This window comes from Plasmodium gaboni, chromosome 7 (genome assembly GCF_001602025.1).
Source record: "Plasmodium gaboni strain SY75 chromosome 7, whole genome shotgun sequence".
Taxonomy (NCBI): Eukaryota; Apicomplexa; class Aconoidasida; order Haemosporida; family Plasmodiidae; genus Plasmodium; species Plasmodium gaboni.
Genome location: NC_031487.1, coordinates 911874 through 928492, shown reverse-complemented (window position 1 = coordinate 928492; position 16619 = coordinate 911874). Strand labels below are relative to the sequence as shown.

The window sequence follows — 16619 nt, the reverse complement described above, 5'->3', positions numbered from 1 at the left end:
TTTAAAATATATAATTTATAAATAACGATGATTATTTATATATGACTTATTCATATAATAATAATAATAATAATAATAATTGTTAATATTAATTTTTTTTTTTTATTTTATTCTTTTCTTCTTTATTTTTTATTAATTTAAAAAAAGGTTTTTCTATATTATTTCCTGGACATTTTTTCTAAATACATCTCAATGAAGAAATATATAAAAAAAAAAAATAAAATTATATATATATTATATATATATATATATATATATTATATATATTTATATATATATATATATATATTTTATATACATTTCAACATATAATAATATGTATTATTATGTATACACATATAGTTGAAGAGACGTCTCTTCAAAAAAATTTATTTTTCTCTCTAAAAAATTAATATCTTCTTCATATATTAACACAAAATATTTCTTTTTATTTTTTTTTTTTATTTTTATTTTTGTGTCCACGGGATTAAATAAAAGTTATATTTATTTCATTACTTAATCTTATTTTTATATATTACATTTGTAATATTAAAAAAAAAAAATATATATATATAAATATAATATAATATATATATATATATAAATATATAATTACTATATATCTATAAAATATATAATTTTATATATTATATATTTATATATTTATATATTTCTTATTTATTTATTTATTATTTTTTTTTTTTATTATTCTGTTTGTATTATATTTTTTATCTTCTTTTAACAATACAACTAAAGTTGTATATTTTAATCAATATATATTGTTTATTATAAATACAGAAAAAAAAATTAATACAAAAAAATAAGTACAATAAATAAAATTAAGAATATTAAAATAACAAATTGTTGTATATATAAATATATTAAAATATATATATAATATGATATATATATATATGCATATATATATATATATATATTATATATTTAATAATATGAAAGAATATAACATATAATATATGACATATATATCATATAAATATATAATTATATATAATATATATTATATATATTTTTTTTTATTTTATATACTCTCATAGATAAATAAATCTTACCGTTATATATATAATATATATATTTTATATTATTATATTATTTATTTAATTAAGGCTTTGAATATAAATATATATATATATATAAAATATATTCATTTATTTATTTATTTTTTATAATTAAGATCCATAATAAAAAAGAAACCAATTTAAGGTTTAAAAATTAAAAATTAATATATAATAAAATAATTACAATTTTTTATTATATTTTTATTAAGTATATCTTTGTATACTTTTTATATATTAAGAAGTATAGTTTAAGAAAAAAAAAAAAAAAAAAACAAAAAAATACAGAAATTTGTTCTTTTTTCTTTTTTTGACAACGTTTTATTTTCATTTTTTTTAAAAAACATTAAAGGTCATCCATACATATATAATAATATAAATAAATAAATATATATTTATATATATATATATATATATATATATTTATATATTAATAATTTAATTATTTAGGTTATATATTTCAAATTATATATATTATATCAATACTGTAATAAAAATAATTTTATGCACCCACAAAATATTACAAAAAAAAAAAAAAAAATATATTTATTTTTATAATATATATAGAAAAAGTCACAATATTTATATTATATAAAGTAATAGTATATTTATTTATATAAGTAATTTATTTTAATCATACTTTGAGTTTATAAATATTTAATAAGTAGTCTTTATATATAAGATCAAATATGATCATATCTACAAGGAAATTAAAATATATATAATTATAAAAATGGATATTTACAAATATGTAAATATAATATATAAATAAATAAATATAAATATATATATATATATATGGTTGTGTAATTTTTTTTTTTTTTTTTTTTTATGTCTTTCTTGTGTTTAAGTATTATTTTTTTATAATTAAATTTCTTGTCTTTAAATATGAAAAAATATAAAGAATAAAATGACTTATTAAATGTACTATTTTTTTGGAAGGTGATACCCCATATCCAAATAATAAAATATATATATACATATATACATATATATATATGATTAAAAATTAATTGTCTTAAAATGTTCAGATATATGAAATGTATAAAAAAAAAAATGTTCGTGTTTATTAAATACTAATTTGATATTTGTTGAATATATAAAATCTGAAGGATTTTAACAGATTTGTTACTAGATAAGGCAAAAAAATATCCAACAGCATTAAGAAGAAAAAGAAACATTTAAAATGTATATTAGGAAATGACACAAGAGAGAAGAAATAATTTAAGTATGGAAATAAATCCATAATTAAAAGAAGAAGAAAAAAGAAATTGACTAGAAAAATATAGACAATTTCTTTATTTTTATGTATTGGTATCATAAATGGTAATCCTTCATAATTACATGAAAAAATAGATAGATTAATACAATAAATTAAATAATATATACATGTATTTACAATATTTGGTTTAAACTCTCCTTTAATATCTGGTATATAATTAATTTCTCTATATGTACATGCTAATTTCCAACCATATATTAATATAGAGAAATGAATAATTATTTGTAATAATAATGATATGATAACACTAAAATTAAATAATGAATTAGGAGGTTTGTAATTTGTAATACTTTTTAAAGGTGATGTTTTAGATATTAAAACAATTAAAGATGTATATAATAATGATATAACAGTTGTTTGTGCATCACTTAATTTTACACCATCTAATGTTAATATAGAAACTGAAAATGCTGTAATTAAAGAATTTATTATCATCAACTTATACATCATTATTACTTTAGATAAAGCACAGCGACCACATGATATTATCTCCTTTATACATCTTATATCATTTCCTTTATATGTAAATGGTGATGCTATACTTGCTTCTCCTAATTTTATTAATGGTAAAGAATCATCAAGTGATTGCAACATCTGTTCTAATTCTTTCTTTTTCTCATTATATAATTTCATTTGTTCATATGAACGTCTAAATTTTAAACCCACCCCACAATTAACACCACTATTATTATTATTATTATTATTATTATTATTATTATTGTTTATTATGTTTCGTGCTTCAGCATAAGAAGCTCTTAAATTATCATATAAACTTCTTGAACGTCCATCACCATACATATTCATCATCATCATATTATTATTATTATTATTTAAACTATTCTTTCTCTCATCATATAACATTTTTTTATTCTTTCCATCTTTATTCTTATAACTCACCTTTATGCTCAATAATGATACACCTACATGTGCTGCCTTCAAAGCCGCCATGTCATTAGTTCCATCACCACACATTATTGTTATATATCCAATTTTATTTAACGTTTTTATTATTATCTCTTTATTTTTTGGAGACATCCTACAAAATATATACACACCTCTTATTAACTCATTAAATATATTCAAATTATTCTTATATACTTGTAAAAAATAATCAATTATATCTCCTGTTATGCATAAAGAAAATAAAGCACCGCAGCTTTTTATATAATCTATATTATCAATGAATGGTAATATTTTCTTATTTTCTCTATTCATAAAATATAATATATTACTACATTTATTACAATTCATTTCTATTATTTTTATAAGATTCTCTACATGATTTTTTAAAAAAATATTTGTCTCCTTACTTTTTAGACATGTCAAAAATTCAATAGAATCTTTTATATCATCCTTATTAAAAATTTTATTATCATCTGAAAAATCTTTTACAATATTATTCGTATTATTTGTACTACTCATATCATCACATGTATCATCATTATTTGTCATCATCTTATTAATCACACTTAACGTGTTTGTTACTTTTTCATTTAACATGTCATAAGATAACTCCTTCAACTTTAGAATTAAAATGTGCTTACTTGCTACATGAGGAACAATATTAACATCTTGAGATACCTGACAAGCAGTCAAAGCATTATCTCCTGTTATCATTATATTTTTTATTCCTGCATTTTTTATATTTAATATATAATTAGGTGTACTCACTTTTATAGGACATATAAATGTCAAGAAACCACAAAAATATAAATCCTTTTCAACATCTTCTCTTGTAATATTTTCATTAAACATATTATCATCTAATATATTTACAGCCAAACATAAAACACGATATCCTTTTATTGATAAACTATTTAATACTTCATCATAATGTTCTGGTATTTTTTTTAAAAATCTTTTCATTAATTCAGGAGAACCTTTACTTACAACTAAATATTGTTTTACACATTTATCGTTATTTTCTTTCTTTTTTTTCACAAAAAGGATATTTTTTATTTTATTTTTCTTATTATTATTATTCTTCTTCTTCTTCATCATCATCTGCTTCTCTGTAGGGTTATAATTAGAATAATCATTCTGATCCATATCATCTTCACTTTGTGTTTCATTCTCATTATTATTTTTTCTTTTCAACTTTCTTAATATCTCATCATAGTCCTTATAACATGTGGACTTGGATATATCATTCATATTATTATGTAATACATCACTTTTTATATTTTCATTTGTCTCATCCGAATGACAAGTATCCGTTTCATATTCATCACCATACCAATCATTTTGAGAACCTTCATGCAAAAGAATACATGTCATTCTTTGTAATTCTGACGAAAAAAAGAATCTCTTAACTATTTGGAAATTTTCTACAGATTCATTTTTTATTTTTATATTTATTTTTTTTTTGTCTTTGTTTTTTTCATTTTTTAAATTCAACATATCATTATTTTTATTCTCATCAATGGTAGTATCATCATTCTTATTATTATTTGTATGCACATATGTATGGTTCAAACTCTTCATAACACATTTTAATTTCATAAAAGAATTTTTTTCTAAAGGATCACCTAATAATTTATTATTTACTGAACATATAGAATGACAACCAGCTATTACAGATAAAGAGAAAAAAGGAATTTTCTGTTTATTTATAATGGATTCTTTAATTTGATTTATTTGTTTATAATTATTATCTAATCCAAATAAACCTAAAACTATCATATTATCTTCTGTTAGTGTTCCTGTTTTATCAAAGGCACATATATTAGTCTTGCCAGAAAAAGGGAGTCTAAAAGGCTCAGTACAATAAATTTTCATATTATATAAATAGACAATAGATATAGTAACTGCTAATGAAAGAGTAATAGGGAATTCTGGTGGAATAACAGCTGTTATAATATGTGATACTGATAATAATAATTTATATAAGTTTCTTTCTTCATTCGATTTTAATACACTATATACAACATATGCACTTGAACATATAGAAAATAATAATAATATTATAAGAAATATTATAGAATCAAAACTTGATGAGTTTACTTTATCAGATGTATTTATTATAGTACGTACTAATTTACCTTGATATGTTGAAAATCCACTTCTTAATACAATACCTATACAACCATTTACTGGTAAATTCTTACCATTAAATTTATTATTTTCATTTTTTGTCATTAATATATTTGTTCCTGCATATACAATATGTTTCTTGTGTTTATTTTTTATATCAAGTCGATTACAAAATAATGAATTAGAAACATTCCAATCATCAAAATAATATTCATCATTTTTAATAAATTCATTTGGATTATTTTGATAATATGTATCATGTAGGGTTTCTCCATCACTTTGTAAATTACATGTACTATTATAACTATTAATATTATTAATATGATTCATATGGTCATTTTTTTCATTTTTTTCATTTTTTTCATATTTTTCATATTTTTCATATTTTTCATTTTTTTCATATTTTTCATATTTTTCATTTTTTTCATTTTTTTCATTTTTAATCATTTTATTATCACTTCCTATTATGCTTTTATCTATACATGCCTTTATTAAAGGAACAGATTCGCCAGTTAATATAGATTCATCTGTAATACATGTTCCATCAATCAATAAGGTTTCACAAGTACATATATTATTATCAGTCATACTCATATCATTTGTCAATATATATATATCACCTGGCAATAACATATTGGATTTCATAATATTCCATCTTAAATTACGATAGACATACACATCCTGAGGATCTACCTTCATTCCATTTATCATATTAAATTCTCTTATACGTTTATTAATTAACTGAGACTCTAAAATTATTAATATAAATATAGAGAAAATGCCGAAATACCAATAACTATCAAGCATCCATAATATTATACTAAAAAATTGAAATATAAAAAAAGGAGACAACATAGATTCATATAATAATTCTTTGAAACAAGGACATGGTATATCATATATATTTTCACCATATTTTTCAATATTATTATGAACAAATATATCATAAGGAATTTCGAAAGAACTCTTTTTATAATAGAAATAATTTGAATCATTCAAATTATCATTCTTTTTAATATTATTATGTATATTATTTTGTATATTATATATTTTTTTTTTATTATCACCATCATCCCTTTCACACACATTATTCATATTATTCATATTATCACCTTTTGATTTATCTATATGGTTATTATTTCCTTTATTTGTTTTACCTCTATATTTTATATTCATATTACTCTTATTCGTATCATCCATATTTTTCATATCATATATATTATTTACATTCTTCTCTTTATTAATTAAATCATTATTATTATTATTATTATTATTATTATCATTCACTTCATCTACCTTCTCATTCATATATACTTTCTTGCTATTGTCACTATGTGATGTATATAAAATATCTAATTTTTTTATTACACTTTCTATATTATTACATGTTACACTTTCGTTTATATTTTTCATCATTTTATTATTATATATATCCATTTTATTTACACCTGACCCTTTATTATAATCTATTAATCCCTTCCAGTTCAAATAAAAACCCACATTGAAATTATCAAAATGTTTAAGTGATTCAAATACAAATGTGTTATAATTAAAAATATATTTCTTTTGTTTATAAAAAAAATATATATCATTATCAACCTTTTTTAATTCTATTAATTGTGCTTTAGGTTTATAAAAGTTAGAATCCATATTATATCTATTTCTATCATATATACTACTACTATTACATTCTTCACTTTTAATAATACAAGGTTCGATATAAACATGTGTACATAAATTTTTTAAATTATATAAATACTTCTTTTTATCTTTACTATATAAAGATTTATATGATATAAGCAAATTCATTTTTATATTCCATTGTGATAAAAGAAACAGTAAAACATGTAAACATATAAACAACAATAAACATATAAATTCTATACTATAAAATATGTATATTAAATTATATTTTCCTATTATTATAGGTTTAAATGATTTCTCATTTTTTAAATCTTCACTCTCAAACGTTTTGTTCTTATTTTCATTTGTTTCATTACCACCAACAATCTTTTCATTCTCTTTTAAAGATTTATCATATTTATTCATATTATTTACAACATGCATATTATCATTTCTGGCTTCAACATTATTAATACTTTTAATATTATTATTATTATTATTATTATTATTATTATCTTCTAACACATCCTCATTTCCTATATCCTCAAACTTGTATGAAGAAGAAGATGAATCAAATTTTTTTACATGCACAAATCCTTCATCCTTCACATTTTTTGTTTTCAAATTTTCAATATATTCATAATCTTTTTGTTGAGCTTCAAATTTTTTATTTTGTAATATTAAATTTAAAAATATAAGATAAAAAAAAAACAGCAATACATCCAATCTAAGATGCTTTTTTTTTTTCTTATAAATTAAAATATTGTATTTACTACTCATTATTTTTTAATTTACAAAAAAATTTTAAAAATATAATATTAATTATATATATGTAAATGTTTATATATATATATATATATATATATATATATATGCGTGTGTAAATATTATTCTATTTTTAAAGATAAAGATATCTTTCTTCAACACACAAAGATATACAACAAAGAAAATAAATAAATATAATATTATATATATATATATATTTTATATATATTTACCTATTGATGAGTAAAAAATATTTTTAAGGTCACAATTTAAATAATTTATATCAAATACATAATAATATATATTTTTAAAATGAAGAAAATATATAAACAAACAAACCCTATATGATATATAAAAAAATATAATATAAAATTATATGTATATATTTTTTTTTTTTTATGTTCTTATAATTATTTCTCTCTTTTCATAAATAGATAAAAAACATATTATTTTAAATAATATTTAGAATTTAAAACATTTCCATATATCCCACAATGAAAAAAAAATATAACAAAAAAAAAAAAAAAAAAAATTAAAGTTACAATGTAATATATAAAAAAATATTTAAAACATATTAATATATAAATATATATTTTTATTTTTTAAATATATTTTATTTTTCCTCTGTTTTTTTTTGTTTTATTAATATTATATATATATAATAATATATATATATATATATATTTCTTGTTTAATTTTTTAATTCATTTATTTTTATTATTATTATTTTTTTTTTCTCAAATCTTTTCTTTCTGTATACTTATAAACAAAAATATATAATTTTTTTAATAGTGAAATATCAATAAATTATAAAAAGGCTCTTATTTTTTCCTTAAAAAAAAAAATGTTCTCAAACAACTTAATATATTCTCTTAATCTACATGTAATAAGATTTTATTTATATATATATAAACATACAATCCATATGTATGTATATAAAATAAATACATATATATAATAAAATATATGTAAACTTTATTATTTTTCCTTTTTTTTTTTTTTTTGTTTCACTACAAAAAAAATACTTCCTTTTTAAAATTAATTTTTTATAACGTTAAACATAAAAGAAATATATATAATCACCAAAAATATTTATATTTAATATATATATATATTTATATATATAATATTTCTATTATTTATAAATATTTTATATTATATATATATATATATATATATATATATATATATATATATCCATATATTTCTTTTTATTTTCCATAATATTTTTCTATCTTCCACATTTTTTTAAATATAATAATTATATATATATATATATATATATATATATATATATATATATATATAACATGTTATTTTTTATAATTAGTATTTTTTTTACAACTTATTTTTAATTTGTGAAATAAAGAATTTTTTTTTTTTTTTTTTTTTTTTTTTGTATGATAATAATTCTCACTTATTTCTTACCATTATGTATAATTTATTTAATTTTCTTAATTTTTTTTTTTTTTTTTTTTTTTTTTTTGTTGTTTTCTATGAATAAATATATTTATTAATATGTCAATTTGTTATTACAAGGATTTTCTTAGCATCATAGAAGATCTTACAAATATATAAAATGAATAATTATATATATATTTATTTATTTATTTTATTTTATTTTTTATTCTTTTAAAAGATAATGCAGTGCTACGAAAAATCTGCTTACGATGAACTCATAGAAGAGCTAAAAAATGAGATTCCTTTTTTCAATAAATACAATGAAGATTTCTTTTATAAAAATAAAAAATTTAAAGACTTAAGTAAACGAGAGAATCATCATTTTGATGATATTTATAAATTATATGAAGAAAAAAAAAATATAACAGATTACTGTAATTTATTAGTTGACGAAATGGATAATCATTTTAAAATTATAGAAAATAATAAATCTATTCATAACATATGTAATTATTTTTTACAAAATTTAGATGAAAATGTTACAAATAATTATTATGATTTTATAAATTTAAATTATGTCTCTTCTAAAAATATAAGAGATACTATTATAACGTATCTAAAAAATAATGCCTCACAAAATTTGCCTAATAAGGACACTAATCAGAATAAAAGAAAAATGACAAAAAAAAAGATCAGCAATAAGGCTAATAATAATGGTAATAATATTAGTAATAATCACATTAATAATCACATTAATAATCATATTAATAATCACATTAATAATCATATTAATAATCACATTAATAATCATATTAATAATCATATTAATAATCACATTAATAATCATATTAATAATCATATTAATAATCACAATAGTAATATTTATATGTGTAAACACAACAAATCTTCATATTATAATTATACTGTCGAACGTATTTCAAAAATGTATGACAAAAGAAAAAAAAGTTATTTATACAATAAATGCATTACAAATGGGACGAGCGAAAAAATACATATAAAAATTAAAAAGGGAAAAAATTATATTCGCAAAGAATTAAAAAATATTCATAAGACCAAACATAATATTAAACTACACATGAATAATAAAAAAAAAAAAAAGAAACTCGAAAAAATAAAACATTCTTTTGAAGAAGAAATTAAAAATAAGGAAGAATTAGGATTTTGTGATATTTCTTTTATACCTTTCATAAATGATAATTTTCATATTAATTATGGAGCTATTATGGAAAATTCAAATAGTCAATTTTTTAAAAATGTATATATAATTGATAATATAAAAGAAACCGAAACATATCAAAAATCTTTTAACCTTAAATCATTACAAAATCATTCTTATCAACAAAATAAAAAAAATAATAATTTTATATATACAAATCTAGAAAATCAAAATGATATTCATAAAAATGTTAATAATAATTATTTACAAGAATATAATTCATCTATTAATCTAACGTCACATGAAAATTTTAAAATAAATACTTCAGCTAGCTATAATAGATTAATCATATTAGATGACCAGTCAGGTAAAAAAAAACTTTTACAAAATGTGAGAAAAAATTCGCTAGTTAAAGGATGGATATATAAATTGGATTTTGAAAATAAATGTTTTTTTATTAAAATATATTCAATAAAAAATGATATATATGACGATGAAAAAGTACAATTTATTAAAACAGATAACGAAAAAAATGATAATTTTATATATGCATGTTTACCATTTGAATTTATAAATAAATATGAATTTCTTCAATGTTTAAATATTAATGGACTATCTACACAGAACTTTCAACAGCTTATAGGTACAAATATATGTGCACATATATTTCATGATTCGGAGTATATAAATACACATTTTAAGAATATTCTCAATAATTTTTATGTTCATTTTTTTATTACATTCAATTCAAAATATTATTATAAGAATGAAAAGGTTGGCTTTCTATCAAATATGTTGTCCAACAATTTAATAGTTTCCCACAAAAATGATGAAAATGATGATGATAATAAGGATGATAATTATAAGAATAATAATTATTATTATAATATGGTTAACCTTTTCGATCATTTATTAAATAATTTTAAATCATTGCTATATTCATCGAAAAAATTTTTCAATATAACAAATCTCAATTATAAAAAAGAATTCCTTCAATTACATCATTCAAATATCTCGTCGCATATACATTTCCATTGCAGAAATATGTCCTATCAACCATATATAGGTAATATAATTACACTAAAGCAAAATCTTATCTGGGCTAACGAAAAATTTCTTGAGGCATTTAAAATTTATAGAAACAATAGTAAATATTTTGTTTTCCTAAAAAATTTCTTTAATTTTGATTTCTCATATATTCACAATGGAAAATATGTATATGTCTATGAGCAGAACAATTTTGTAATTGAATATGATAAATCGAATCATAACATGTTGAATAATATCAAAAAATGTCAAAACAAACTTGACACACATAATGACAATTTATCACATAATGAATATTATAACTCCTCTAAAGGGACCTACAGCAGTAAAATCAAAAAAGAAAGAGTAGATGAACAATTCTCTTCATCAAATACAGATACTTCCATAAATCCAAAGAAAAAAAAAAAAAAAAAAATCGACAAAAATTATATTAACTATTATCAAAAATTAAACCATAAAGAAAAATATATTTTTAAAAATGTTATCTTTCTAAATCCAAATTTGTACAAAAGTAAATGGATATATGATTTCCTTAATTGCATTAAATTAACTATCAATTTAAATGATCAACATGTACTAGCCAATTTTCTACTGAGCTTGGTACTCTTAGAATTGAGTTGTTATTCGGAATCATTCCTTTTCTTACACAGAATTTTTAAAATTAAAAAAGCATTCCTTGAAAGTTATAAATTAAAAAAAATTATCTTTAGTGTTTTCATAAAACAGTTAAAGAAGTATGTCAAAGGAAATATATTATGGAATGTTATAATTAATTTTCAAAAATATGATTTGTTTAACATGACAGAGCAAAATTCGGAAGAATATTGCACAAATATATTTAAAAGAAATGTAAATATAATTAATACTTTTGAAAATATGTGATTTTTTTTTTTTTTCTTTTTTTTAGAAATCCATTCATATTAAAGATATGTCAGTTTCATATATTTAAAAAAAAAAAAAAAAAAAAAAAAAACATTTTATCACATATTGAATAATATTTAAATTAATACAAAACAGATCAATATATTATATATATATATATATATACTTTTTTTTTGTTTACCAGTTGGTCTAATGTAACTTTTGTGTTATATTTAACATCTTTTATTTTTCATAGTGAAATGATTTAAAACTATAATTTACTAAAGGATTAATTAATAAATAAATATATAACAAAAAAAAAAAAAAATAAATAAATAAATAAATAAATAAAAAAAATAGCTTGTTCTACAAAATTATATGAACAAGTCAGGTAAAAATATAAACATTTAAAAACAAAAAAAAAAAATAAAAATAAAAATAAGACAAATTTATCCATTTTAAATGCGTCTATAATATTAACTGTTTAATCCCATGCTTAGACCTCTTTTCCTATGTATATTTATAAAAAAAAAAAAAAAATTAATTACATATATTATATAACATATATATTTATATATACATATAACATTTACATTTTTTCAATATTTTCATAATATACATTTTATATTACATAATTTGTACTTTAATTTTTTTATTTTTACTTTGCTTCATTCATGATTGGATTATTCATTAATCCCATGTCTATAAAAATATAATTTATTAGCTCGATATCTTCATCCGAGAGTAAGGTTATTTTTTCAGTGTTCATCTGTATATAGAAAAAAAGAAAATGTGGAAATATATTTTGTGTTATATAAAAATATATATATATATATATATATATATATATATTTTTTTTTTCTTTATTCTTAACTTACAATATTAATCAAATTGTTAATAAGTAATTTGTGATCGTATGCTTTATTAATTCTGATCGAATCAAGTAATAAGATCAAATCTTTCATATATATTTTATCAGTTAATATATTATGCGTAACTTCATTAAAATAATTATCTCCTTGTGAATTATTGTCCTCAGGTTTGTTTATATTATTTATGTGGTTATTATGTGATTTTATATGATCTATATATTGCTTAAATGATATATTCAAATATTCAGACACATTTGTATAAAGAAAATGTTGTAATTTATGTAATTTGTTTTCATTATCATATGATGATGAAATATAATGCAAGAGATAGACAAATGAATTAAAACTGTTTTTTTTATAGGTAAGAATATAATAATTATTAAAATATAACAAGTTGGTTAGGTTGTCTATAAAATCTTTTTTATTTACATCTATTTGATCAAATATATATAATATATCAGATAATATATTAATATCAAATATAAAAGTATATTCTACATTATCATTTATTATATTATTTGTTTGGATAAAATTATAAATCATATTGAACTCACCATTTAATAACAAATTATAAATTCTATTAATTTCATTATCCATTTTTTCAAGAAAATTTAAACAGATAGTTTTTATATAATTACTTGTAATACCATATATTTTTATTGCTCCTGGTAAGATTAAATGTATATATTTTATTAAATTGTGCGTGTTATTAATTATAAGAGAAAATAATTTTTGTTTAATATCTGTGCTAAATTTTATATTAAATGATGAAAATAATTGTAGAAATAATATCATCTGTTTTGTATTTAATTCATAATCTAAGTTTGTTATTTCATTTAATATATATAAAATAGCTGCTCTTGAACTAGAAGGTGTAACATTATTTTGGTTAGTTAACAAATTTAATTCATATTGCGATTTTTGTAGTATATCAATATATTTATTTTTTTCGATTTTATAATTACAAAATTTATTATTATTATTATTATCAATATATATTGATGTTGTGCCCTTCATATGATTCTTTTTATTGTTATAAAAGATTAAGTGATTTTGTGAGAATCCTATTAATATAAAAAATAAGTTGTCTATATAAATTTGTTTTTTTAATAATTTAATTAATTTAGCACATTGAAAAAGAAAATAAGATGCTATATCTATATTTGTAAAATATTTATGAAGAATTAATGTATATGAACACATCAGAAAATGTCGTGGTGTCATAAAATTCACATTATTATTAATTAGAATATTGAGTAATTTGTTGAATAATTGTTGATCCTTTAAATTCAATAAAACATTTTGTGATAAATAATAATAATGGAAAATACTACTAATACTTTTAGAATCTATATCTTGAATATTGGAACATAATAATTTTTCAATTATTTTATTTTCTAGATTTTTTATTATATTCATATGTTTTCTTGTCAAATCAAGGTTTATTATATTCCTTTCACATATATTCTTATAACAAATCTGATTTGTAATATGTCGTGTGTGTGTCGATTCTTTATTATCATACAAATAATTATTCCTTTCACCTTTATTAAGAGCTATATAATTATTATAATTATTACTATTATTATTATTATTATATATTATATAATTTGTAATATCATTTTCATGCTGAAAATATTCCCTTTTGTGGTCTTTAAATATTTCATTTTTATCAGAAATATTTTTTTTTTTTTTGTTTTGATAATTTTTTATTTGTTTGTAATTTCGTATGTGCTGAAATAATTGTGTTTTTATTTTTTTCATATAAAATTTATAATAACCTATACTATGTAATATCATCGAACAAGCTAAAGTTGAAAGGGAAGAAATATTATCTATAAAGTTAGAGATGTGTTCATAAAATAAAATATTGTATTCATTTATTCTAGATAGACAAGTAAAGGATAATATTAATAATTTTAAATTGTTATGTGAAAATTTTATATAGATATTTTGTAAAAAATTAGAAAATATATGCTTACTACTACAAATATTGTTTTTATTATTATTATAATTCATTTTAATAAAAATATTTAACATATATATAATATGCTTATTATCAACAATTCGATCTTTTTCATTACACATTCTTTTTATATATTCTTCTGCCAATAAAATAATAGTTCTGATATCATTTCTTTTATGAAATAAATAAATAAAGGAAAAAAGTTCATTGTATGAAAAAAAACTTTTTAATGATATTATTCTATTTTTAATACAAGAAAAAAATAAATCATTAGGTATATAACCTATTAAAATATAATAATTATATATATCTGCATTATCTATATTTTTTTCATCATATATTTTATTTCTAGTATTGTATTTTATTTTTTCTTCTACATAATAATTAACATAATTTTCTTCTTCAATAGATTCAAAACAATTTAAAGGAAACCTTGTATTATCAAAATCTTCTTCATCATGATATAAACTTGATAATTCTACAATTAACTCATCATATTCTTCATTATTATATTTATAAGGGTTCATAAAATTATTTGACAAAGGTTTTTTTATATCATTCTTAATAAATGATGATATCATGGAATTTTCAAAAATATTACTACAGTGTTGTTTAGAATATATAATATCACTATTACAATTATTATTATTATTTATATTATCTTTATCATTTATATTCACAAGATTAAATTCTTTTTTTATATTATATACATGATCTTTAATATCATTTTTATTATTCCATTCCTTTTTATTTAATAACACTTTCTTATAATTATTGAAAAATTTTTCTCTGTCAAAATATATAGCTTCGTGTAGTAGCTTTATCAATTCTTTTTTTTTTCTAACATATATATGGTCAGCTAAGAACAAGGGCATATCAATAATTTTGTCATTTTCTATATGTAATTTATATAGTACTTTTCTATTAATACTTTTTAAGTTATTAACATAATGGATCATCTTATAATTTTTATACCTCAAAAAGGAATAAATAAATAAATAAAATATATATATATATATATATATATATATAAATATTTATATGTACCTTTAATTAATTTTTTTTTTTTTTTTGTCACACGAAATTATATAATTATAAATAAAATATTTCGTACGCTCTACACATACATATATAACATATATAATATATATATTATATATATATATTTAAAATATTCTACATTATTCAAATTAAATAAATTATTAGTTTATATTTTTATTCATTTGTTTATAAAAAGTAAAGCACACCTTAAAAAATATCTTATATGCCAACGGAGCTATATATATAATATATATATATTATATATATATGTATATTTTTTTTTTTTTTTTTTTTTTTTTTTTTTTTTTGTAAATTTTTTTTTTTTAAAAAATAAATTTTTTTTTTTTTTTTTTTTTTTTTTTTTTTTTTTTTTTTTTTTTTTAATTATTTTTTTTTTTATATTTTTTTTTTTTTTTTTTTTTTTTTTTTTTTTTTTTTTTTTTTTTTTTAAAAAATTCTTTTTAATTAATTCTTTTTTTATTTTTTTAAATTTTTT

At 17.7% G+C, this 16619-nt stretch overlaps 3 protein-coding genes across 3 annotated transcripts; 1 reads left to right on the top strand and 2 right to left on the bottom strand.

Moving 5' to 3' along the window:
- Positions 1 to 2124: 2124 nt before the first annotated feature.
- On the bottom strand, positions 2125 to 7773 carry PGSY75_0727800 (putative cation transporting ATPase; the record flags this gene model as incomplete). The annotated part of the gene is made up of 1 exon (XM_018785113.1): positions 2125 to 7773. One exon carries the CDS (start codon positions 7771 to 7773, stop codon positions 2125 to 2127), a length of 5649 nt encoding a protein of 1882 aa, XP_018642614.1.
- A 1627-nt stretch (positions 7774 to 9400) lies between these two features.
- PGSY75_0727700 (hypothetical protein) lies at positions 9401 to 12265 on the top strand (the record flags this gene model as incomplete). Its single annotated transcript, XM_018785112.1, has 1 exon — positions 9401 to 12265. One exon carries the CDS (start codon positions 9401 to 9403, stop codon positions 12263 to 12265), a length of 2865 nt encoding a protein of 954 aa, XP_018642613.1.
- A 455-nt stretch (positions 12266 to 12720) lies between these two features.
- Positions 12721 to 16041, bottom strand: PGSY75_0727600 (hypothetical protein; the record flags this gene model as incomplete). Its single annotated transcript, XM_018785111.1, has 3 exons — positions 12721 to 12754; positions 12907 to 13013; positions 13123 to 16041. The coding sequence occupies 3 exons, from the start codon at positions 16039 to 16041 to the stop codon at positions 12721 to 12723; spliced, it is 3060 nt and encodes a 1019-aa protein (XP_018642612.1).
- Between the last annotated feature and the right edge of the window lie 578 nt (positions 16042 to 16619).